Source organism: Salmo salar, chromosome ssa21 (assembly GCF_905237065.1).
Source record: "Salmo salar chromosome ssa21, Ssal_v3.1, whole genome shotgun sequence".
NCBI lineage: Eukaryota > Metazoa > Chordata > Actinopteri > Salmoniformes > Salmonidae > Salmo > Salmo salar.
Genome location: NC_059462.1, coordinates 26,028,146 through 26,054,229, shown reverse-complemented (window position 1 = coordinate 26,054,229; position 26,084 = coordinate 26,028,146). Strand labels below are relative to the sequence as shown.

The 26,084-nt window shown below is 45.8% G+C and overlaps 1 protein-coding gene across 4 annotated transcripts in view; it reads left to right on the top strand.

Annotated features, from left to right (window-relative positions):
• Positions 1 to 26,084, top strand: part of LOC106582154 (interphotoreceptor matrix proteoglycan 2) — a 35,266-nt gene that overhangs the window by 2,846 nt on the left and 6,336 nt on the right. The window contains exons 1-20 of one of the 4 annotated variants that reach the window (XM_014164949.2): positions 564 to 1,843; positions 1,948 to 2,199; positions 3,680 to 3,846; positions 4,087 to 4,118; positions 4,318 to 4,350; positions 4,587 to 4,621; positions 5,392 to 5,591; positions 6,614 to 6,672; positions 6,945 to 6,965; positions 9,402 to 9,619; positions 13,468 to 13,535; positions 14,639 to 15,475; positions 16,091 to 16,345; positions 16,464 to 16,683; positions 17,221 to 17,431; positions 17,911 to 18,099; positions 18,640 to 18,841; positions 19,055 to 19,134; positions 19,636 to 19,734; positions 21,463 to 21,888. In XM_014164949.2, the coding sequence (XP_014020424.1) occupies positions 1,765 to 1,843; positions 1,948 to 2,199; positions 3,680 to 3,846; positions 4,087 to 4,118; positions 4,318 to 4,350; positions 4,587 to 4,621; positions 5,392 to 5,591; positions 6,614 to 6,672; positions 6,945 to 6,965; positions 9,402 to 9,619; positions 13,468 to 13,535; positions 14,639 to 15,475; positions 16,091 to 16,345; positions 16,464 to 16,683; positions 17,221 to 17,431; positions 17,911 to 18,099; positions 18,640 to 18,841; positions 19,055 to 19,134; positions 19,636 to 19,696 (3,219 nt within the window). In that variant the 5' untranslated portion in view covers positions 564 to 1,764 and the 3' untranslated portion in view covers positions 19,697 to 19,734; positions 21,463 to 21,888. Of the gene's footprint in view, positions 1 to 563; positions 1,844 to 1,947; positions 2,200 to 3,679; positions 3,847 to 4,086; positions 4,119 to 4,317; positions 4,351 to 4,586; positions 4,622 to 5,391; positions 5,592 to 6,613; positions 6,673 to 6,944; positions 6,966 to 9,401; positions 9,620 to 13,467; positions 13,536 to 14,638; positions 15,476 to 16,090; positions 16,346 to 16,463; positions 16,684 to 17,220; positions 17,432 to 17,910; positions 18,100 to 18,639; positions 18,842 to 19,054; positions 19,135 to 19,635; positions 21,889 to 26,084 lie in introns of those variants that run through there. The other 3 variants (XM_014164950.2, XM_014164947.2, XM_014164953.2) reach the window with 3 other exon arrangements.

Below are 26,084 nucleotides of genomic sequence, written 5' to 3'. Positions count from 1 at the left end.
TTGGAATTTCAGGTCCTTTTCTGAATTGACCAAATTAAATCATTGGACCCAAAAACTGGTTATGAAAAAGAATTGTGAGAACATATAAAACTGCCATTTTGGTGACTCGTAAGAGTCAGTGTAACAACAGGATCGATATCCACAAGGGAGAGTGAAGGGTGAAAGCTCCCAGCTTTGCGCACACAGAGGATTTTGTCTGCTGCCTCTCAGCCCATCATCTCCTAGCTCCTAGACCACTTGTTCCATAATCACTCCCATGTCTGACTGTGTGTCTGTGTCTGTGACTTGCGCATGCATGCATGTGGCTATGTAGCCTACATGATGTGATGTACGCTGAGTGGACAAAACATTAAGAACACTATTGAGTTGCACCCCACCTTTTGCCCACGAAACAGCCTCAATATTTCAGGGCATGGACTCTACAAGGTGTCGAAAGCGTTCCACAGGAATCTGGCCCATGTTGACTCCAATGCGTCCTGCAGTTGTGTCAAATTGGCTGGATATCCTTTTGGGTGGTGGACCATTCTTGACACACAATTGTCTTGAGGCTTAAAAATCCTTCTTTAACCTGTTCCCTCCCCTTCATCTACACTGATTTGAAGTGGATTTGTCAAGTGACATCAATAAGGGATCAGAGCTTTCACCTGGTCACTGGACCATGCTGTGCCCATGTCATGGAAAGAGCAGGTGTTTTTAATGTTTTGTATGTGTAGCCTGTACAATATGATGACCAGTAGGCCGCCCAGGTTGTGTATTATTCATTTATGGGTTATCGGAGGTATCACCTCACCTTAGCTGAGGTGAGGCTCCTTAAATTTAGACTCCGGCCGCACAGTACCTAATTCCCTGATGATGATTTATTTTAAACCCTCTAAATCCTTCTCATCCAGAAGATGTTTTATAAATGGAGGATTTCATTGGGCTGTGAACAAACATGACTCGACCAGCCTCTTTGACACAACTACAAATGATCGAGGAGTTTGCTAAAACACAACCAGTTCTGGCTATGTCATTATGGTTAAACTCAGTGTTTCCTGGTCCATGTCTAATGGCCCTATAGGCTATGAACTATTATGGATTAAAACAGCACTGACCAGCTCAAATCAGAAACCTGAACATTACCCCAGGTGAAGATTTAGAGCGATAGCTATCTGTTAGTTCTACTAAGACTGAAAATATAGGCCTCAGCCAGTTCCAGCCTTGAGTGGAGTTTCAATTTGACCAGGGCTGTCTGGTACCTTGCACTTACAGCCGTCTCTCTCTGCGGGTGGCCTCTCTTCCCTCCCCCCTTTCCCATCTCTCTCTCGTCCACATTTCCCTCGCACCAATCCCAGTATTACACCAGTAACGTCTTAACAAGCTGCTCTAAAGGGCTTAGCCAACAAGATTAGAGAGCAAAAAAAATCTCTCTCTCAATGGGCCATCTGCCTACCTGTGGCCGTGAGCTGTTCTTCAGCACCACGCAACACATCTTCCTCAGAAAGGAGGAACGGAGGCCATCACTTTATTTTTCCTAGCCACCGTGCTTCTACACCTGCATTGCTTGCTGTTTGGGGTTTTAGGCTGGGTTTCTGTACAGCACTTTGAGATATCAGCTGATGTAAGAAGGGCTTTATAAATACATTTGATTTGACTTTATCTAATCACTTCATAATTATTGGTGAGGAACTGATGCGTTTGCTGGATTTTGAACTATGCAAACTCGTAAGGAGGGACTAATACCATTTTTCAACCCCTCTGAGTTAAAACTACTACGGATTTAGGATGTCGGACTCTTTATTGAAATGTATTTTGTGTACACTTCCGTTCATTTTAGCGTTTGCACTTTTGGGAATAAGAACAGGTATGTATTTATGTAGGTAGGTAGGACTTCTAAATAATGAATCTACACATCTGCAATTTCAGATGGAGTTGTTGTCCAATGTTATGTTTAATGTTTTATCACAGATGCTGCATCTGGAGAAGGACCTATTCTTCCTGATGGACAGGATCTTTATTTCAAAACAGTTGGCATTTCACCCATTCTGTCAGTTCCTCAAAGCATAGTTCATTCACCTGTCCTCAAGGTTTCACACAAGGACCATGGAGCTATCCACCGGCAGAAGCGCAACGTCCTTTTCCCCAGCGGGGTCAAACTCTGCGGGCAGGAGAGTGTGCAACAAGCCATCGCAAATCACCTCAGCTACTTTCACCTTCGAGGTGAGTTATTTAGATTGCTGGATTATGGCATAATGTTCACTACATTACAACCACCACTCACTGACCTGTATGGATAATGCTGGAGATAGAAGTAGCTCGTGAGCACAGATCTGGAATCCGTTTACCCTTCCCAAATTGTAACCTCAACCGTTGGGGGGAGAAAGACAACGAACTTAAGATCAGTGTCAAGACTTAACTTCACACTTTATCCGATAGGCTCTATACTGTGTAGTGCTGTGCAGTGTGCTTATTCATTAGATGTATGGTTGTGTGTCTCTTGCCTCTAGTCAGGGATTTAAAGTGGGCAGTTGCAACAGAAGTCAGCGAGGTGAGAGGCCTACACATACTGTAAACATCTATGGGCCTACATGAGTTCACGGTCCTCCCAGTCCCGGTCCTCCAGCGTTTTATAACTATCATTATTTACCCCTCCCTCCGCTCCTCTTATCAAAGACCTTCACCTGATGGAGTAGTGCTGCGGATATCATGACATCTGTTGGAGGATTGGTGCTTGCCCACAGACCTATGGCCAGTTGTGCATTTACCTCCAGATTGGCTTGGGCTACTGACTGTAGGTATTAGCTGACCCCAGATCTACACATGTGGCACGTTCTGGAAACCCTTCCCCAGACCGTAGAGTAGGTCTGTATCCTTTACTCACCCAGCCCTAGAAACGTGAGGTGTGTGTCAACTGCATTGAGATATTTGGGTCTCAACCTATATGCCCTCTCCAGCATCAGATATTCAGTAACATCAGCTCTACTTTAGATTCATTTCATGGCGATCAGTAAGTCACACTGTAAGTCAAGATAAGCCCATTTAGAGCCCCTGTACAGCACTTGGAGAGACGGGGAGGGGGAGAGAGTGACTCCTGAGCAGGACGTTTGGCGAGAGCAGACCGGTTAAAAGTCAAACGCTCAGAACATGTGTCCAGCCACTCAGGAGAGAGATACAGAGGCTTAGGGTTCTGAGAGGGAGGAGCTTTGAAGAATCTGTGGGCCTGTTAGTGGGAGCAGAACAGTGAGGGTCGAGTAGGTAGTTACAGGTCATGGTGTTGTTGACCAGTTTTTTTTCTTCTTCATTTATTTCACCTTTATTTAACCAGGTAGGCCAGTTGAGCACAAGTTGTCATTGTACTCACCTGTAAGCTGACTTACAGTATGGAAAGGGGTTACATCACTGGTTTGGCAGTGGCATGACATTGGAGAGTGATACTGAGGTCAGGCTAAACATGGAATCAGTTGACTCTGACCTGGCAGGGGGTATGTACTGTACAACACTTAAATCCACACTGTGATCCACACATGAGCTAAGATGCTAGCTAAGATTTACCTCAGGGGGTCACAGCTATAGAACTGGAGGGCCACAGCCTAGGGTGGTTTTCCTACCTGCTCCTTGTCATCCTTAGAGAACATTTTTCTACTAAGTGAATGGGTTCTTTCACCAATCAGTGACATTAGTGTGTGTGTGTGTGTTTTAGTGTGTCAGGAGATGGTGTGGGAAGCCTTCAAGATTTTCTGGGACCGCCTCCCGAACCAGGAAGAGTACCAGACCTGGATGAGTCGGTGCCTGAACGGCACGACCACTGCTCTGGAGATGGGCAACAACTTCAGCCAATCAGAGGAGCACCTGGCCCTGGTTGAGAGTGTGAGCGGGCTGTTTTTGAAGGGGGGGGGGGGGTAGTGGGTGCATAGGGGATATGAGTCTTTTTAGTCTCCATGAAAGTACCATCATAATGTATATCTACTACCTGTACATCATCATTCATCCAAAAAGTCATAATTTCCAGCTGTTTTTTTCTGTTATTTTGTGTATATAACAATTATATTCCTGCTTCAGTTATTACTGTACTTGCTCCTGTAACATTTCTGTCTTCTGTCTATCCAGTTTCAGAGAATGTCAGTGACAGGGTTAAAAAGGCAAGTCATCAAATCATATTCACTTTATTTGCCATTGTAACCACTCTTTGAGCATATTCACTGTGCATTACATTTACATTTACATTTAAGTCATTTAGCAGACGCTCTTATCCAGAGCGACTTACAAATTACCCTTGTATTACATGTCTCATTCATTTCCCCATTGCTGTTCTCTCTACTTCTGTTCTATCAACTGTAGTGATGCCACCAACTCATGGTTACATATGTGCAGGTAAGGTTCTGAAGGTTCTTCAACCTTACCTGGCCATATTACTCCTCATCCTCTGCACCCTCTGCTGTGCCCATAGAGATAGATACAGTGTATATATCTCTATGGCTGCTGTGCCCATATCCACTCCATGTAGAACCCCAAACATTGTCCTGTGCTTCTTAAATTACTCTTAAAAAAACCTTTTTATAATTTGAATTGTGAGTGAAAGTGTTGTGAGTGTGATTGTTGTTCCCCAGCACCCAGACTCCAGACACAGAACAGGAGGCTCAAGGTCAGTGACACACGCATCTTTCATCCCTCCTTTATCTCTCTGTCTCTGTCTCGCTCTCTCTCTGTCTCGCTCGACCCCATCTCTCTCCATCTCGCTCTCTCTGTCTCGCTCGACCCCATCTCCCTCTCTCTGTCTCGCTCGACCCCATCTCCCTCTCTCTGTCTCCCTCTCTCTGTCTCCCTCTCTCTGTCTCCCTCTCTCTGTCTCGCTCTCTCTGTCTCTGTCTCGCTCTCTCTGTCTCGCTCGACCCCATCTCTCTCTGTCTCGCTCTCTCTGTCTCGCTCGACCCCATCTCCCTCTCTCTGTCTCGCTCGACCCCATCTCCCTCTCTCTGTCTCGCTCTCTCTGTCTCGCTCTCTCTGTCTCGCTTGACCCCATCTCCCTCTCTATCCCAGTAGAGTTGTTTAATCCACATTAGAAATCAGAGCAGAGTTAGCCAACTCTGGCTAATGATGTCTAGGTCCACATATGAGCTTAAGCCGAGCAATGCTTCTGATGTCTCGCGGTGAACATACCATTACAATGATAGTTAAAGGATTTGGCTAAAGCACATATAGCACAGACCTGCGTCAAAGTTGACAATCAGATTTCTGTTGTCCTGAAGACCCACAGGTTGTGCAGGCTTTGGATCCAGCCCAGTAGTAATGTACCCGAGTCAGCTAATTAACTCATTCTAAAGAGCTGGATTAAGTTGATTCAGAGACAAGTGCTGTAAGAAGTGTTGCTTTGTAAAACACTGACTTTTACCCTCTCACTCCCTAACCACCCAGAGGTCATCATAGAGGAGGCTGCAGCGGCGGAGCCTTCCAAAGAACCCACAAATGACATAGAGATGGAGGTGTTGGAGCGGGTCCAGCTGGAGCAGGTGGTGGAGCTGAGTATCCTGCTGAAGGGAGAGAGGTACAGCGACGCTCTCAGAGACCCTGCCAGCCTCCACTACCAGACACTCAACCAGCAGTTCACTGACAAGGTACGACTCAGATGTTCTTTCTGCTTCTCTCACTCCTGTCAACCATTTTCGCTCTCCATCCTCTTTCCTCTCCTGGCCTCTCCTCACCCATCACTTGGTTTGTAGGCTTGGCTCTGAGGCTGTAGTGATTTATTGTTAGATTTAACACACAGTCAGGGCACTATAAAGAACCCTCACAGTTGGGCAGGATTTCAAATTCCCTTTATTTGATTGTTTGTATTTGACACTAGGCATACTTTGTGTGAAAGGATGCTGAAATTGACCGTTTATGATGTGGCTTGAGGCCGCAAGAGGGACTGGAGTGAAAAAGGCAGGACACACACCCACGAACTCACAGATAACTTTCCTCCACCATTCAGGCTTTTTGACTGAGAACAACTGGGTCAGATGTTTTACTGCTGCTGGTAAAATAAGATGATTTTGACTCTCCCCTGCAAGCTGTTAATGTACTCATTATTACTCTGTCTTAAACTTGATCACTCTGTGTACGGGAAGGGGGAAGGAGATAGACAGGGAAAGAAGGAGAGAGATAGGAGAGGGAGGAGGAGAGGGATGGACAAGTTTGGAAAGACCCAATGTGACAGCTGAAAAAGTAGGCTGTGTCTCCAAATGTGTCCGAATAATAGTGATTGCGAAAGCAGATATCTGGCGCATTGAAAGGGAAAGGCAGAAAAGGGTGTAATGGCAGGCTTGTTTGTACACTATTAAACTTGATTACATTTTATCACTGAGGAGGTATTCCGCAATGATGGGTCAATGAGTCAGCAGAACAATGGTTCTCTTCACAAAGCGTTTCACGTTAGCGTCCAGCAACAAGGTTCAATCGGTGGTCTGTGTGAGTTGTAGTCACTAGATGACCACGCTAGAGAGGACGTCAACTGTCAAAATCCTCAGAATTCACTACCTAAGCTATTCCTTTTTTTATTTGATTAGGTTTAGGGATAAGGATCGTGATTTAAAGTTAGGGCACCGAGTGACATGGATGTTGACTGTTGAACTCCCGTTGACCTCTGTGTTTGCAGATAAAGGATGCTGTGGGGGGACTGCCAGGCTTTAAGAGTGTGGCAGTGCTGCAGTTCAGGTCAGTCTCTACTGTAGTGGTGTAGGAGACTGGTCCTGGTCACATCTTGATGTGCCTCAGTTTAACCAACTCCCTTAACTATCATTGTCATGCTATACTGTATGTAAATGTATGGCATGACAGCGTTCATCTTAAGAGCTGGCTAAAACACCCAGATGTGGCCAGGCTAGTGGTGTTAGACCATTGGTTTGATAAATTGACCTGACCTTCTCACCTGGTCTTTGTCAAAAATCATTTCTTTAGATAAAGTGTGTTTTGTTTGTTTCATGCAGGCTTCAGAAGGATGCCCAAGGGTGAGTATAGACCCTTACCAACAGCCCTGGAGGTGTTCAGTCACTAGTAATCTGACCCTAGATCTGTGGTTAAGAATAACCTTGTCTACACAGAGAGAGTGTGTGTGTGTGTGTGTGGTTGTCGCTGTCTGAGAGTCACGTGGGATCCATGCTGTGTTTACCTGTGAGCGTGCGTGGGAAAGTGTGAGGGTGTGTTGGGTGTTTTTTCCTTTGTTTGCTTGTCTTAATGGTGTTATCGCGGTCGCTCACCTGAAAAGCAGGATAAGGCCGGGGCCTGATAGGGAGACAAGCTGCTACCTAACCCTTAACCTAGGAGAGGAGCTTATCTCTGGGGCTTTATGCCCACAGCAATCAGCCTCATGGCCTGTCAATGTCAACCACTGGGGGGGATGATGGATTTTTACACCAATAGTGTTAAATGTAACACTTTCAAATCACATTTTACTGGTCACATACACATGTTTAGCAGATGTTACTGAGGGTGTAGCGAAGTGCTTATAGTTCTTTGCAAAAAAACGTTCTAGGCTAATGATGTAAGAAATAACAAAAAAGACATAAATACTGCAAAGTTGCTTAGGAGCTGGAGACAGAGCTGCCATGTCTATTGGCGCCATTTTGAACTTATACATGAACATCTCAAATGGTGTTAAACTAACAGCCTAAGAGTGTTGGATTCCTAACACCAGATGACATTGCAAATTCAGACTCACCACACCTGTGGTGATACAGTAACACATTTTGGGGTATTTTTTATTATTTGCATATTTACCTGTATCACCCATGACTGTTTGGTTGCAACAGAGGCGTGACTGTTTGGTCGCTACAGAGGCGTGACTGTTTGGTCGCTACAGAGGCGTGACTGTTTGGTCGCAACAGAGGCGTGACTGTTTGGTCGCAACAGAGGCGTGACTGTTTGGTCGCAACAGAGGCGTGACTGTTTGGTCGCTACAGAGGCGTGACTGTTTGGTCGCTACAGAGGCGTGACTGTTTGGTCGCTACAGAGGCGTGACTGTTTGGTCGCTACAGAGGCGTGACTGTTTGGTCGCTACAGAGGCGTGACTGTTTGGTCGCTACAGAGGCGTGACTGTTTGGTCGCTACAGAGGCGTGACTGTTTGGTCGCTACAGAGGCGTGACTGTTTGGTCGCTACAGAGGCGTGACTGTTTGGTCGCTACAGAGGCGTGACTGTTTGGTCGCTACAGAGGCGTGACTGTTTGGTCGCTACAGAGGCGTGACTGTTTGGTCGCAACAGAGGCGTGACTGTTTGGTCGCTACAGAGGCGTGACTGTTTGGTCGCAACAGAGGCGTGACTGTTTGGTCGCTACAGAGGCGTGACTGTTTGGTCGCTACAGAGGCGTGACTGTTTGGTCGCTACAGAGGCGTGACTGTTTGGTCGCAACAGAGGCGTGACTGTTGCATTCGATAACTTTCAGTCCTGTAGCCTACACCAATTGAAAACTCGCAACACTTTTTGCCTCAACACAGAGATTGTAACACAAATTTGCTGTGTAGGCACACTAACACACACAGGAATGCACAAATGCACATGCACACACACAAACAAACAATCCTCTGTTTATGCAATTACAAGGGAGTTCACTAAGAAAAGCCTTGCTCTCCTCTGAGTGATGATCCCAGGTCACTAATGTTACAGACAGGAACAAAACAGTAGGACCATCTGCTAGCCTAGTATCTGCAGGTGCAGCACAAGACTAGAAAGGAACATAGACTAGTTTCAAGTGTCATTAAACATTTGGATTGTGAAAGTTGTTGTATCAAGGAGTATTCCTTTTCCAAGTTTGAGCTGACAGCAGGAAAACCGGGATGCGGTGGTGCAGTGAGCTAATTACAGGCACATGCCTCACCCTGGGCCATGCCAAGCCTGCTCAGAGATCTAGGTCACAGGGAAAAAGAGAAGAGCAGAGAAGGGCTCCCTGAAGCCATATGAAGCTGATAGATTGCTTTTCCACATAGCCAGGTTCAACATCCAGAATCTCTTGTGCGTTTTTTGTTGTGTTTATGACCATATTGATCACTTTGGTGGTTGGTCTGGTTTGATGGAAGTCATGGAAGTTGTAGACAATGCTCCAGGCGGGTGTAAATCTGGTGTAAATCTGGTGTAAATCTATAAAACTATCATTTCAGAATAGACACACATGCTTTTAACAGGTTGGTTAGTAAATCAATGTACTGTGTTTGGAACTGTACTCCTCCAAGGGAAACTTCTCTCCTCTTAGAGACGCTGTTTCTAGCTAAGCACATTAGATACGGTAGATGAATAAACCTATCAATAAAACAATATATACATGCATAGTAAAATTGGATGATTTGTCAATAGGTGTATGGGTGGATAGATGTTGATGACGGATGGAAACATATTTGATTGATATATTGATCAACTGACAGATTAAGTGATGTATCTGTATTGCCATTGCAGGTTGGATGGTGTGGTGGTGGTCTATGCGGTGACGGTGGAGGTGGAAGGGGAGGGGGTGAGCAGTGACCAGCTGGACTACCTGACCCTGCAGTCCAATCTGGTGGAGAACTCCTACAGAGAGGTGAAGGAGAGGAACTACATCACTGACCAGCACAAGGACAACATCATCAGTGATACAACTCCGGTCCTGGACCCTGACTCACTGCAACTATATACTGGTAAGACATACAACACCACTGTACAATACACTGTCTGTACATTACCATACAATGCCAAACCACGAGACACAACACTCTGGAACTGTAGCCCAGGGCCGGCTCTAACGTAAGTGAGATTTGGTTGGCAAAACATTTGACGGTGGAGAGAAACATTTACGTTTTAAAGTTAATTTCCTTAAATATTCCACATTTTGCCATGGCCCAGAGAGAAAGTGTTGTAGTTCTACAGCAAACTTTCTCAAATTTAATACATTTTTCTGTTCGCTGGAGAGAAAACGTTGCAATTTCATAACAAATTGCATGCAATTTTATTCATTAACCTATGGGGCATCAACACTTTTTTTGTTGCAGTTTTACAGCAAACTTCCTGCAAATCTACCCATTTTCCCATGGGGTGGAGAGCAATTTGTGATATTTTAAAGCAATTCTACAATTGTTTTAATGATTTATGCCATGATAATATGACATCTGAGTGAGAATGGAAAAAATGTATCTATGGGGGCTCCCTGGAGCTCGGGCCCTCTCAGGCCCTCAGGCACGTGCCTTGTGTGCCCAGTCAGTATTTGGCCATGATTACTGAAAGTTTAGGTACTCTTGGTCATGTAGTATATGTGGACACTGGAACTAAGGGGCCTAGCCTGAACCATGAAAGACAGCCCCAGACCACTATTCCTCCTCCAACAAACTTTACAGTTGGCGCTATGCATTGGGGCAGGTAACGTTCTCCTGGCATCCTCCAAACCTAGATTTGTCAGTCGGACTACCAGATGGTGAAGCGTGATTCATCACTCCAGAGAACGCGTTTCCACTGCTCCAGAGTCCAATGGCAGCGAGCTTTACACCACTCCAGCCAACGCTTGGTATTGTGCATGGTGATCTTAGACTTGTGTGCGGCCGCTCGGCCATGGAAACCCATTTCATAAAGCTCCCGACGAACAGTTCTTGTGCCGACGTTGCTTCCAGAGGCAATTTAGAACTCGGTAGTGAGTTTTGCCATCGAGGACAAATTATTTTTATGCGCTTCAGCACTCGGCGGTCCCGTTCTGTGAGAGTGTGTGGCCTACCACTTCGCATCTGAGCCGTTGTTGCTCCTAGACGTTTCCACTTCACAATAACATCACTTACAGTTGACCGGGGAAGCTCTAGCAGGGCAGAAATGTGACAACCTGACTTGTTGGAAAGGTGGCATCCTATGACGGTGCCATGTTGAAAGTCACTGAGCTCTTCAGTATGGGCCATTCTACTACCAATGTTTGTCTATGGAGATTGCATGGCTGTGTGCTCAAGTTTATACACCTGTCAGCAACGGATGTTCCTGAAATAGCCAAATCCACAAATTTGAAGGGGTGTCCACATGCTGTTGTGCATATATATTATAGCTACTGTACACTAACTACCAATCAATAAATTGTTAGCTGACATGACTAATTGAGTGACTGTCAGTGACTGACCTAACAAAAGAAAAACTGCTAATGCACAGACAAATTTCAAAATTGCACTTAGTGTGTTCTACGATTCTTACTCTCAATAGTAAGTTGAGATCCCGACTGAGTTCCATATCGATATACAGTGCCTTTGGAAAGTATTCAGACCCCTTGACTTTTTCCACATTTGTTTTACGTTACAGCCTTATTCTGAAATGGATAAACAAATTATCCTCAGCAATCTACACACAATACCCCATAATGACTTGGCGAAATCAGGTTTTTAGACATTTTTGCAAATATATATTAAAAATAAAAATTTGAAATACCTTATTTACGTAAGTATTCAGACCCTTTGAGACTAGAAATTGAGCTCAGGTGCATCCTGTTTCCATTGATCATCCTTGAGATGTTTCTACAACTTGATTGTAGTCCACCTGTGGTAAATTCAATTGATTGGACATGATTTGGAAAAGTACACACCTGTCTATATAAGATCCCACAGTTGACAGTGCATGTCAGAGCACAAACCAAGCCATGAGGTCAAAGGAATTGTCCGTAGAGCTCCGAGACAGGATTGTGTCAAGGCACAGATCTGGGGAAGGGTACCAATATATTGCTACAGCATTAAAGGTCCCCAAGAACACATTAGTCTCCATCATTGTTAAATGGAAGAAGTTTGGAACTGCCAAGACTCTTCCTAGAGCTGGCCGCCCGTCCAAATTGAGCAATCGGGGGAGAAGGGCCTTGGTCAGGGAGGTGAGCAAGAACCTGATGGTCACTCTGACAGAGCTCCAGAGTTCCTCTGTGGAGATGGGAGAACCTTCCAGAAGGACAACTGTCTCTGCAGCACTCCACCAATCAGGCGTTTATGGTAGAGTGGCCAGACGGAAGCCACTCTACCATAAAAGACACATGACAGCCCGCTTGGAGTTTGCCAAAGGGCACCTGAAGGACTCTCAGACCATGAGAAACAAGATTCTCTGGTCTGATGAAACCAAGATTGAATTCTTTGGCCTGAATCCCAAGCGTCACGTCTGGAGGAAACCTGGCATCATCCCTACGGTGAAGCATGATGGTGGCAGCATCATGCTGTGGTTATGTTTTTCAGTGGCAGGGACTGGGAGACTAGCCACGACCAACCGCTGGGGAGCCAGGCCCACCCAATCAGAATTAGTTTTTCCCCACAAAAGGGCTTTATTACCAACAGAAATTCTTCTCAGTTTCATCAGCTGTTTGGGGGGCTGGTCCCAGACAATCCCGCAGGTGAAGAAGCCGGATGTGGAGGTACTGGGTTGGCGTGGTTACACGTGGCCTGCGGTTGTGAGGCCGGTTGGACCTACTGCCAAATTCTCTAAAACGACACTGGAGGCGGCTTATGGTAGAGCAATGAACATTAAATTCTCTGGCAACAGCTCTGGTGGACATTCCTGCAGTCAGCATGCCAATTGCACGTTCCCTCAAAACTTGAGACATCTCTGGCATTGTGTTGTGTGACAATGCAATATGTGTGTGTGTGTGTGTGTGTGTGTGTGTGTGTGTATATAATGTTTTGGGGGTCGGGGGCCCCCTTGCAGCCAATGATCCTAAGCGACCGCTTATGTCTGGAACCAGCCCTGCTGTAGCCAGACTAACTATGACTTCCATGGGACGGACACACACACACACACACACACACACACACACACACACACACACACACACATGCATGCTCCACACAAACACACACGTACAAACACCGCTTCAGCGAGTGTGAAATTCAGCTTGTCAGTAGGTTAGCTCTAACTTCTGGCAGGGTTTCATCCAGCGAATGGAACAAGTTCTACAGTAACGATGACCATACCGTCTCCCTGGGCTATGTTGTCCCTGGCGGTGTCGTAAAAGAATCAGTGTCATTAGTTTCCTGTGTTTCCCTGAAGATGGATGCCGTCTGATGGACTGGGACATCTGATATGAGGGGTAACTACTGTCAGATGTCTGCCTGGCACGGTGTGTGGTAACTTACAGGCACTGCTTATTAACTCCAAGTTACAGCCTCCAGGCCTGATGGTAATGCAGTCTTGGCCCACAGTGGCAGGAATAGGGGCCAGATCTGTAGGGTTATTAGTAGTGTTCCCCTTAGGTAAACACACAGTCAGCACCACCACTGTCAGGACTGGGGAGAGTGGATTTTACAGAAGAGAGGGAGAGTGGCTTTTACAGAAGAGAGGGAGAGTGGCTTTTACAGAAGAGAGGGAGAGTAAAAATGTAATTCCTCCTATACATTGAGAGAGAAAGTTTGACTTATTATGCAGCTGAGTTTGTTGAGAGCCTTTTGTTTTTTTTTTTTTAATGATCCTGGAAATCTGAATATTAGGTGTGATTGAATAGGGCCTCCTGTGACTCTGTGACAGTATTGACTCTGTGTCCACTTTGGTTCCACAGTGCCCAGTGTTACTGAGTCCTTTGAGCCCACCGCTGGAATACCCGAGGATTACACCAACGGCAGTGTGGTAAGTCAGAGGTCATCTCCATGACAACAGCCTTTGACCTCTCCTGTTGGTTCAGTGGTACTTTCTGGACAACTGTGAGATAGGCACAATGTTGAGCATGGTTCTTTTAAAAATATCAAACCAAATCTATATAGGTGTGCATTTCGGTGTGGTGTGTTAGAGTGGCGTGTTAGAGTGGTGTGTTAGGTAGTGTCTTGCTAAGACTGCTGCTTGGTGGTATTATCCTGTCCAGTCTGGTGCTGAGGAAATACAGGATGAGGGGAAGGCTTTGAGGATTAGCTTGGCTCTTGCTATAATAATCCACTACTCTTCTGGGGCTAGAGAGAGAGAGGGATAGGGTGAGCGATTCTCAATCCAACTGTGTTTGTGAGGGATAGGTCTAGAACATTTTTAAAGATTGAAGATGAACAGTTTGTGAATGCAGGACTCTATTATCATTGTTGAATTGTACACGTCTGTCTGATTCTGCCAGTAGTCTAGTAGCTTTAATGTGCTGTGTAGTGGTAATCCGAGCTGGGAGCACCAGTCTTGGTCTTGGACAGTAACTGGGTCTGCTGGTCTACTTTGCGTGCTAAGGCCCTAAGTGATTAATTTGAGTAATTACATGGACTGGAAGAGGTTGGCAAACTACCAGTCAGTAACTGGCATTTACAGCCAACTGCACACAGCCATAACAGAAGCAGTAGGCATCCAAGCTGCCTAGAACCTACCTTATCTTAGAGTGATAGATTTCTCTCCCTCAGACACAAGCTGGATTTTTCAATTCAAGTTTTATCATAGTTAGTATAATGCCTTGGAGTAGGTGTCACACCATGTAGGTAGTTAAAACTTGATAACAATACACAGAGTGTGTGTGTGTGTGTGTGTGTGTGTGTGTGTGTGTGTGTGTGTGTGTGTGTGTCAGTAAATCATTTTTGGCAGTCATTAAGTCATGGAAACCTATAGTTCCCTAGCCTTGCTGTTTTCAACACTACTGATTATAATACTATACAGTTCAGGGTTGGGGTCAATTCCATGTCCTGAATTGAAATGGAATGCAACCCCAACCTGATGGTGTAACAGCTGAGGGACTAATGGGTTTCTCCTCTGTTTCTGTTGTCCAGGAGGACATTTTGGCTGTTGAGATGACCCCAGACGCCCTCGAGGTAGAATCTGAGGATGTAGCGACGGGGGAGAATGATGTCATTGTTGTAGAGGAGAGCGTGACCCTCCCCGCTGAGCTTGAGGTGACCATCGATGGCACAAGCATCGAGGAGGAGGTTCTGCTGTTGGGGAACACTGTGTCTACAGAGAGCCCTGTGTTGGAGGACCTCCCTACAGACCCTACCTCCCCTGAGCAGCCAGAGGGCGCTACGCTCCCCGAGCCGCCTCTGGAGATAGAGGCCTCTGGTTCAGGTGTTCATGTACCGAAGGACTTGCCATTCCAGCCTGAGGATATGATGGAAGCTCCCGAGCCAGTGGGGGACCTCAATGTCCCCGAGAATCCCCCTGCCATCGTGACTCTGCCCCCAGATGAACCTGAAGAGGAGACTAACGTGGTGCTGGCTTATCCAGAAATACCTGACTATGGAGAGGAAGTTGAGAGCTTAGAGGAGGGACCAATCATCGAGGTGCCAGTAACTGAAGAGGATGCTGTGGAGGAAAAGGTGGTCGCTGAAGTTCCGGACGTTTCTGAGATCTCGGAGGAGGACTTCGTAGAAGACGAGATCTTATTGGTCGTTGAGGCTGCTCCGGAGGCCACCCACCCCACCCCTCTCTCTGCGGAGAAAGAGTCACCCTTCACCCGAGTCTCTGATGTCATAGTAGGGGAGGAGGTTACAGAGGCCACGGCCCTGGACACAGCCCCAGAACCAGAGGCAGAACAAGAGGACCAAGGGGTCACCCCAGCTCTCATACCCGCCGAGTACCACCCTGGTCCAGACATTTCTATCACTCTGGAGGTAATGACAGATGACTGAGAGATGATGTTTGTAGTGTATGTTAGTCCGGGCTCTGAGTGACTAGGAAAAACTCCCTTCTTATTGTACCGTTCAAGCAGGCAGAAATACAGTGGGCATGACGTGTTTTGCATCATGTTTTGCATCATATGATGCAAAACAAGTCCTAGTGGCTGTATTTCTGCCTGCTTGAACTTCGAGTAGCTCAGACACACATGAAAACATGAAATGACCCTGGGAATCGTATTTGTGCATCTTTGAGCTATCGATTCCTGGGGTAATTTCATGTTTTCATGTGAATGACAGATTGTTGGTCTGTACATTAGGGGCCGTTCGTTCGCTTGCTATCGGCGCGGTGTGTTATAGGGACCACCCGCCAGTGTCGACTGACGACCGTCATTTTCGGCCATTTCTACATGTAGAATACGTTTGCAAATTACGACCGGCACTCTGTTTAGAGGTGCTAAGTACTCTCGGCCAGCAATCCTACTAGTCTGTCCATGCCTTTGTCTAATCATCTGTAAGCACAGACATTTCCTTGTTTTATCATGAATGTTACGAAATGTTGTTTCACACTGACCAATTGCACCATGAATTGTGTCATGTCTATTTAACCAGCTGCAGACGATAGACCCTGTGACAGACTATGACCTGGTCCCCTTCGGAGGGACAAACCAAACAGAGGAAGGGAGCAGTGGGTACCCTTCTGGAGTGGTAAATGGTACGGACCACAGCATTGCCATGCCAATCAACCCTGGGCGGGCTCTGATGGTGTTCTTCAGTCTGAGGGTCACCAACATGATGTTCTCAGATGACCTCTTCAATAAGAGCTCCGCAGAATACAAGGCCCTAGAACAAAGGTTCCTCGAGCTGGTGAGCTATTCATTTTGATCATTTATTTACCCCATATTTACTTAATTTGAAGTGTTGTATGTAGACAGTGCTCACTCTCTCTACCCATCTTTCTCCTCTCCTCTTTCTCTTTGTCTAGCTGGTCCCCTACCTCCAGTCCAACCTTACTAACTTCCAGAATCTGGAGATCCTGAACTTCCGGAATGGGAGTATCGTGGTCAACAGCCGGATGAAGTTTGGGAGGCCGCTGCCTCGCGGCGTCAACAATGCAGTCTACCTGATCCTGGAAGACTTCGCTAACACAGCCTACCAAACTATGAACCTGGCCATTGACAAGTACTCACTGGATGTAGAGTCCGGTAAGGTTGACAATTACCACATATTTCACCGGAGACACACGTTTCTGAGTTATTCCCACTCTTTTTTTTGTGTTTTTGGGGAGTTAACATTAGCATACCTACATGGATTGAAAGTTAAACGCATGGCACAACCGATCCATTTTAGCACGAAAGCCTTCTTCAGGGTGGTTTTAATCTAGACGGAAGACAAAGAGCCCGTCTCACCAGCCAGACCCTGGCAACCAGGATCACAACATCTGTATGATGGTGACGAGTAGCCGTGTGTGAACTAGAGAACAGATACTGCATGAAAAAAATACCTTTTCCATCTTTCGTCATATACCCCTGTTTTCATGCAAGGAGAAACTATATCATGCTGTGATTCAGGACTAAATTTAAAGTAAATATGCAGAGCAATTAAAATAATTTATTTGAATTGGAACTAGTGAACGGCAATGAACTGGTGAACTTAAAACAGAGTCTGCACTTATCCAATGTGCACTTATCAGGAGTCGACTGGAAATGCCCTAACACCTGTGTCCTGTGTGTTGTTGCTAGGTGACCAGGCGAACCCGTGTAAGTTCCAGGCGTGTAATGAGTTTGCCCAGTGTTCTGTGAACCGCTGGTCTAGCGAGGCGGAGTGTGTGTGTAATGCTGGCTACTTCAGCGTGGAAGGTCTGCCCTGTCAGAGCATCTGTGAACTGCAGACAGACTTCTGTATGAATGACGGGAAGTGTGACATCATACCTGGACAGGGGGCCATCTGCAGGTAGGTTTGTGTGTGTGTGTGTGTGTGTGTGTGTGTGTGTGTGTGTGTGAATTTCATTACAATTGATAGAATTTGAATGTCACTTACCCCACTCTTATTTGAAGGACCAATGCACAATTCCAATAAATGTCCGTACTGTAAAGCAGTCTCAGAAACAACACCATGGAAATGCAGTATGTGTAAACAGATGTGTCTGCCAACATGTGGGAAGCTGTTTCACACCCACCATCATAAAACAAACACAACACTCCAGATGTTGTTGACTTCAACACGGCCAATGAGGAAGTTCACACCCTCCATGGAACGTTTAATCCCGGTTCCCACAAACAAGAAATAAACATTTACACTAAATTCACTTTTCTTGTGCATTGATCGACTTTGGTGTGTTTCTTATGATTCTAGGTGTCATTATGTTGAGAATTGCTAGTGTTCTAGGTGTGTGTATGTGTGGTACTAACAGTTGTTCCTTTTGGTTCTAGATGTCGTGTAGGGGAGAACTGGTGGTACCGTGGAGAACACTGTGAGGAGTATGTGTCGGAACCTCTGGTGGTCGGCATAGCGATAGCCTCTGTAGCAGGTTTCCTATTGGTGGCTTCTGGAGTGATCTTCTTCCTGGCGAGGACACTACGGGATCAGTACGATAAGGATGAGACAGAGGACCCCATACGGTGAGTCAACACACACCAACACCACTCCTTCTTTGTCATAGCGCCTCAGATGGAGGGTACATCACCTGTTGGATAGGGACTGCCATCCAGTCATATAGAGTACGTGTGTATAGTACGTGACTGCGTGTGCTTTAGGAGCTGAACAAAGTGTAGGTGTCTCTAACACTGTCAGAAGGCCAGAGGCCTTATATACTGTATCCCTGGTCAGTACAGTACAGCAGTTTACAGGTGATGTGTTAGTAGTAAATACTACTATAGACTTAACCTGTCTAAATATATTTACTGTAAAAGGATATCCCCTATTTAAGCCTTGATCAGAGATGATTATTTCAGAAGACTACTATAGTGAGTCCTTTCTCTCTCCCTCATCTGTTCTCTTTGAGGACTGATCATCTTTACCCTTTCAAGTATACAACGTCCTCTTCCCCATGGCCTTCCAACCTACTCTCACTCACACCAAGGGTTTTGTCCCTATTACGATTACCAGACTTCTCTCCTATTAGCAGACTAAGCTCAGATCTCTCTCTCTGCCCCCCCCAGGCGAGGGGAGAGTATCCCGTCTCTAGAGAGGGCCACTAAGTACAACCCCATGTATGAGAGTGAGGCCACGACGGGCTACAGCCACTACTACCGCCGCTACCCAGAGGCCCCGGTCTACAGCAGCGCCAGTGCCGAGGCCTCCACAGACTTCAGCAGCGAAGAGATACGCCACATCTACGAGAACAGCGAACTGACCAAGGAGGTGTGTGTCTGTGTGTAGGCTGGTGGGGTGGAAGCCAATGTGTGGGATCCCGTTCCGTATTTACCTACTCGTTTTGTCATGCGTATCATTACATTCCTTCATCTACTCTGTACTGTCTGGATATGGACCTACTGTACCGATTGGACAAAACGTCCGTCTGTCTATCATGTAACCTTTCTCAGCCTGTTAACCCCGCCCACTCCTCTTCCACAGGAAATCCAGGACAGGATACGCATCATCGAACTCTATGCAAAGGACCGGCAGTTTGCAGACTTTGTGCGGCAGCATCAAACGTGAGTGTGGCTCCGATCATGTATTCAGGTCTAACTTGAGATCTGAGCGCGCAAATCAGACTTTAGAAACAGAAAAGGATGAAGGCTGGGAATACAATGCCAAGGGAATGAGACATTTGGCTCCCAGACACATCTAACCAGCTATGTCTGCCCCAGAGAGACAGGCCACATTAGTGGATACAGACAGTCACTGTGTTTGGTCTCAATGTGACTGGCAGCATATGTCTGTGTGAGGGAGAGAGAAGCAGTGTGAGGTATTGGGTTGCGTGAGTGTGGTGATTTGGGATGCCATCACTAATTAGAGTCGTATTAGTGGAATCGTGTGCGAATGTATGTGGATGGGTGCGTGGGTGGGTGGGTGGGTGGGTGGGTGCATGTCTTGTCTGGTCTGTGTGTGTATTGACTTGCTTGGATTTGCATGATACAGTTAGTGCCAGGTCTCTGCTGCCTATTACCCACACTGCCCAGTCTAATCAGTGTGTGTGTGTTTGTCTTCCACAGTGCCCTGGAAACACGCAGACAGAGCACCCTTGATAAACGCAGAGAGAGCGCGTCCACGTAGACCTGTATGGGACACTCAGCTGTATGCTGGACAACAAGGTACCTTATCCTTTGCTCTTTCCCCGCCCTGCTCTTCCTCCTTTGTCAGTGCCTTCTCTCGATTGGGTGAGCTCTGCTGGAATGGGTGTGGTGGCTGTGGGCATATCTGCTGCTCATTGGATGTCTTCCTTTGGGGGAAGACCGGCCTCCCTCCATCTGGAATCATATTCGTTACTTGAAATGATGACAAACAAAATGTAATTCTCTCTAGGATACCTGTTCTTTAGGTAGCAGATAAGACATGATAGAGTATTACATTTGCATTTAATGTCATATCTCACCCAGTTGTTGTTGACGGAAGAATGTAGCACTGTGAAAGTGTAAATATTTATCCCATTAGAATGTTGGATAGGTACTGAAAGGTGTGATTATCACTGTATCTGCTAATGTGTTGTATGGACTGTTATGGTTAAAGAACTGTATGAACCAGAGGCTTTTCTTAAAGGGATGGTCTATACCAGGGGTGCACAACACAGGCCCTCAGGCAACACAGGCCCTCAGGCAACACAGGCCCTCTGGCAACACAGGCCCTCTGGCAACACAGGCCCTCTGGCAACACAGGCCCTCTGGCAACACAGGCCCTCTGGCAACACAGGCCCTCTGTCAACTCCAGCCCTCTGTCAACTTCTGCAGGGACTAAAAGCAGCAGATGTTGTTGCCCTCTGGACCAGAGCTGTGTGCCCTTGTTCTATACCTAGCTGGAGGTTGTTGGAGATTGAGCTCAGTTGACTGGCCAGTGTCTGTGCTGTTCTGGGTGCTATGGGATCTCTGTTGTCTGAGTTTCTGGCTAGTAGTCAGCCTAGGTAGTGTTCTTCTGAAGTTGGGAGAAGCTAGTTGGATGGACTCTGTAGGCAGATCTTAAATCTCAGCCCTCTATGGCTCTGGTGAAAAGTAGTGCACCATATAAAGTAGTGCACCATATAAAGTAGTGCACCATATTGGGTACTTTGACATTTTAGGAAAAGTGGACAAATTGAGGGTGAATCTTCCATTTTTGTTCAGCTGCAATAAATTTCCCCCTCTTCTTTTCCTCCTTCTCTATCCCTCACTCTCTCTCTACATCAGGAAGCAGTTGGAGTTTGTTTTCTGTAGGAAAAAAAGTATTACGAGAGAGAGGGGGAGGGAGGGTGGGAGAGGGGGAGAGATTTTGCTGAAGGACCAAAATATAAGTGAAAACACATTTAGAATGGAAACAATCTTCAAGGGGAAAGAAAGCAAACCAAGGATTTGATCAGGCAGTCTGTTTCCAGATATGTGCTTGAAAACATTCAAAAAATGATATAAAATGTACATGTGTAAACAACATGTGCTCTGTGGATAAACAAACTCTTAGCAGCAGCTGTTAAATCAAATACATTTCACCAGAAACTTAAAAATGGTCAATTCTGTAACCACTAGTTTGGACCCCATCCTTGTTTTACCCTGTAAGTATTTCACATGAAGAGGACTGGTTTCCAGTGAATCCTCAAAGTTGCAGCTCTTCATGCTGTAGGTTGACTTTTCCACATTTGTTTTGACTGTGAATTGTCATAGGAAATCATAAGAATACACAGGTCCAACTCAAATGGCAACTTATTCCCTATAGTGCACTACTTATTCCCTATAGTGCACCCTATAGTGCACTATGTAGGGTAAAGGGTCCATTTTAGATGTGGCCACAGACATATAAGATATTTCCTGATTTAGGTTCCTGTTTACATTTCATGTCATCCTGTCCTTTTCTCTCAGGCCTCTGTACGGCTCCACACAAGCGAGAACACAGGTTACTGTGGTAAAGCACAAGCTTACCTTCCACTTATGATATCGTCATGCCTTTTCAATCTGTGTGTTCATTTTTATATACATTTTCTCGTGTGCATGAACTGGTTTTCTCAACATTCTCTTCCTTCATCGGGACTCATAGGCAATGGGATGGATCCAGAACGCTGTGATGTAAATACTGGGTGTTGTGGAATGTTCTTTACACTAGAATGTCAACGGAAAGTGCTTGAAATGTTGACGTGTTTTGTTGTACAACATTTTTTTTTTTTTACGTAAGCACTGGTGGATATTTAAACAAATATTACATTACTACTTGCAGTTATGTCAATGTTTATTCTTAAAAAAGAAAGAATAAAATGAAGCAATAAATAAAAAGACACGTTTTATACTAAATGATTATTCTTGCTATGTTTGTTACAGAAGTTACCTGTCGACATGCTTGGTACAAGGACTGCTCGTATTTTTTCATAAGGTCTGTGGGAACACGGTTTGGTTACAGTTTCACTGAAGGCTTGAATTAAGATCACTTTTAGGAGCAGTAAACATTGAACTTGTTCCTTTTTCTGTCCAGCTCCTGTGTCATGTTTGGATGTGTATACACTAAGTGTACAAAACATTAGGAACACCTATTCCTTCCATGACTATAATCCCTTATTGTTTTCACCTCTTAATTCCACTTCAATCAGCCTTGAGATAATTGAGACATGGATTGTGTATGTGTGCCATTTCAGAGGGTGAATGGGCAAAACAAAAGATTTAAGTGCCTTTGAACGGGATATGGTAGTAGGTGACAGGCGCACCGATTTGAGTGTGTCAAGATCTGCAACGCTGCTGGGTTTTTTACGCTCAACAGTTTCCCGTGTGTATCAAGAATGTTCCACCACCCAAAGGACATCCAGCTAACTTTACACAACTGTAGGAAGCATTGGAGTCAATATGGGCCAGCATCCCTGCGGAACGCTTTCGACTCCTTGTAGAGTCCATGCCTCAACGAATTGAGGCTATTCTGAGGGCAAAAGAGTGTGCAACTCAATATTACGAACGTGTTCTTAATGGTTTGTACACTGTGTATACTTAAGGAAAAGGGCTGGAGGGGGTGAGGTATATGGCCAATATACCACAGCTAATGGTTGTTCCTATCCACGATGCAACACAGTGTGCCTGGATACAGCCCTTAGCTGTGGTAGATTGGCCATAAATCACAAACCCCCAAGATGCCTTATTGCTATTGTGAACTGGTTACTAACGTAATTAGAACAGTAAAAATAAATGTTTTGTCATACCCGTGGTATACAGTCTGATATACCACTGCTGTCAGCCAATCAGCATTCAAGGCTCAAACCACCCAGTGTATATGCTCTGTTAATTTATTGATCCACTATTCGCAATGATGGGTTGATGAGCACTGATAGGCTAGGTGTTTAGCCTCTCTGCTGTAATCCAAAAAACAGATTAGCATTAGGAGCTGTGGTCTGTGGATTAGGCCAGGACTGTTACTAAGAGTGTGTGCCAGTAGTCAACCTGCGTCACACTGCCATTACCAGGGCCCTCCTCTCTTCAGCATGGTGGTACGTGACATGCCGTCACACTCACCACAATGCATGCCAAATGTATGGTCTCTGCTTTGGTGGAACCTCTACTGAATTTTGGGCATTATGTTTGTTGGGTCAGTCAATGTGTATAAGTGTTAGTCCAGTGTTAGTGTCAGAGAGAAGTCTTGTAGTGAACGTCTTAATCTGTTAAAGGTGAGTGACTGATTCATTGTGACAGCTCACCTCAGGGCACAGAGCGTCCTGCTCTGGAACAGACATAGGCCTTATCTGCCTAATGTCACCAACACCGCAGGGTGGTGGTGAAGGAAGACCCAACCAAACGAGCACAGATCCACACAGTCTACTATGTCACTCTCTCTGGGGGATCGTTTTGATTGTCCAAAAAAAACGATGTAATCGATCACGATCCAGGGATACTTGTTATTTTATTTTGGGCACTGAGAGAGGAGGGAAGACAGAACCACGAAGAGAAGGGGGGTCCCGATGGGGATGGGTACTTTCCAAACTGGATTATCATGGTTCACCCCTGCATTTGGAAATGGTTTAGACATGTGTGTGTCATTTGGAGGCTATTTGCTTTTAGCCCAAGTCCCTTTCCCTGCTAATGCCAACTTACTGTTAACATAATTTATGAGCATACAGCCTCCAAACAACAAAACTCAGGAAAACATACGAAGGGAAAAAGTGTGATAATAGCACAATATTGTCATGAAGACCTCAACTTGGCTATATGGATAGTGACTCACCTTGGATCAGATGTGTGGAACGCAGATGACTTAATAACAGTTGTAGACATTATGCCTTCCTCACCCTGCCTTAGGCACACACACACACACACACACACACACACACACACACACACACACACACAGCTAGACCGCTCCACTACACCTGTCATCCCTGTGGGACATCTCCATGACGGCAGCGTGTGTGAGGTTGTGTGTTTTTACATCATTAATCTGGCTAAACACGCTGTGAGCTCCTCCAGATGGCTCAGTCTGGGCTCTGTTCTCTGGCTACAGTCACTGTGGGTGATCCCTGGCTCTCTGTCAGCCTGAAACATCACAGACAGACCAAAAACACACGGCCACGCGGGGTGGTACTGGCTCACAGTGCCCCTGAACACTGACCTAGAGCTGGATTCAGTCCGTAGTGCCCAAGATCACCATTATAGTGTGATTGATCAAAAACGGCCTTTACCTTTCAACCGCGCTACAACGCTGATCTTTGGCACTACAGATTGAATCCAGCCCCTACAATGATCTATGGTCAATGTCGGATAGGATAAACTGATCCTAGATCTGTGTAGGTCTTCTACCCACCCAGCTACAGCAGGCACAGTGAGGACATGATCCTGTCATATGATCCACAGCCCTTAACTCACAGGACATAAGCAACAGAACAGCACAGTTCCTTAGTCTGTGTCATCCTGTCTGGAATATGAGCATATCTGCTGCAGCTGGATAGTGGACACTAAAGTGATGGTCAGTGCTTTCCAGGATCCTTGGGAGGTCCTTAACCTAAAACTTAACATTAACCCTTACTCTAACCTTAACTCTTACCCATTTAAAATATAAACTTCAATGGGGTAGGGACATCCCAAGGATCGTGGATAGCATGGACCCTCAGTGACTGGGTCTGAGGGAGCAGACAGAGGGGTGCGTGAGAAGGACACAAGCTCACTGGAAACCCCATGGAGCTGCAATGCATTCTAGAACCTCAACTTAGGAGGAGCTTTACAGGCTCAGCAAGACCTCCTGCACGGCTCTTATCTGTCGCTTCCTCTCTCTCTGCTTCTCGCTCTCGCTCTCGCTCTCTCTCTCTCTCTCTCTCTCTCTCTCTCTCTCTCTCTCTCTCTCTCTCTCTCTCTCTCTCTCTCTCTCTCTCTCTCTCTCTCTCTCTCTCTCTCTCTCTCTCTCTCTCTCTCTCTGCTTCTCTCTCTCTCTCTCTCTCTCTCTCTCTCTCTCTCTCTTTCTGCTTCTCGCTCTCTCTCTCTGTCTCTCTCTCTCTCTTTCTGCTTCTCTCTCTCTCTCTCTGTCTCTCTCTCTCTCTGCTTCTCGTCTCTCTGCTTCTCTCTCTCTCTGCTTCTCTCTCTCTCTGCTTCTCTCTCTCTCTGCTTCTCTCTCTCTCTCTGCTTCTCTCTCTCTCTCTGCTTCTCTCTCTCTCTGCTTCTCTGCTTCTCTCTGCTTCTCTCTCTCTCTCTGCTTCTCTGCTTCTCTCTGCTTCTCTCTCTCTCTCTCTCTCTCTTTCTCTCACTGTTGTGCTTTCTGCCATTATGCTATTGTGTTTCTCTATTCGACATAGCTACAGCTAACTTCTAAGAAGTTGCATATTTGCTTATTACTGGCAGATTGAGCTACAATTTGTCCAATTGTTAAACCGCAATCTCATTTTATGTCAACATAATGAATATAAACACATAACATAGATTATAATTGTAATTCACTCCATTGTCTGTCAGCTGTCTTTTCCCCTCAGTAATAGTACACCTGGGAGATGCTGAGAATCAAGTTCTTAACCAAGGTCTTAATGAGAGTTCTTATCGTCTTAACCCCTTTGCGGTGTCAGCAAGAAGTCTTCTCTTCTAATTTTCCCACTATCCTCCCACCTCACATCATCCACATTGTTTTCCTCATTATTGTCAAAAGCAATGAAAGATCTGTGTTGCTCAATACAACAGTATGCGGAAAGATGAGAGATGTTAGGTCATGGTTTCAGTGAGAGATTGTTCTGGCTGGGTCCCACAGGCCCAGGGATTACTCAAGCTTTTAGTTCATGTTAGGGTTGGCACCCACTGACCATCCTCCTGGGTAGAGTCGGGGCTCGGGAGGTGGTTGTGTTGGAGCAATGTGGTGACAGACGGCTTATTCCAGAGCATGAGTTCCCATAACAAATCCTATTCCCATAACAAAGCCAAGCATTACCCATTCATGTGGAAACCCCCATAGTCATTCAGAATACAGTGGCAATTTTGGTCCAGCCCACTATTTGTCAGGAAGCAACGAGAATCAATCTGGACTTTGAACCTTGAATGTA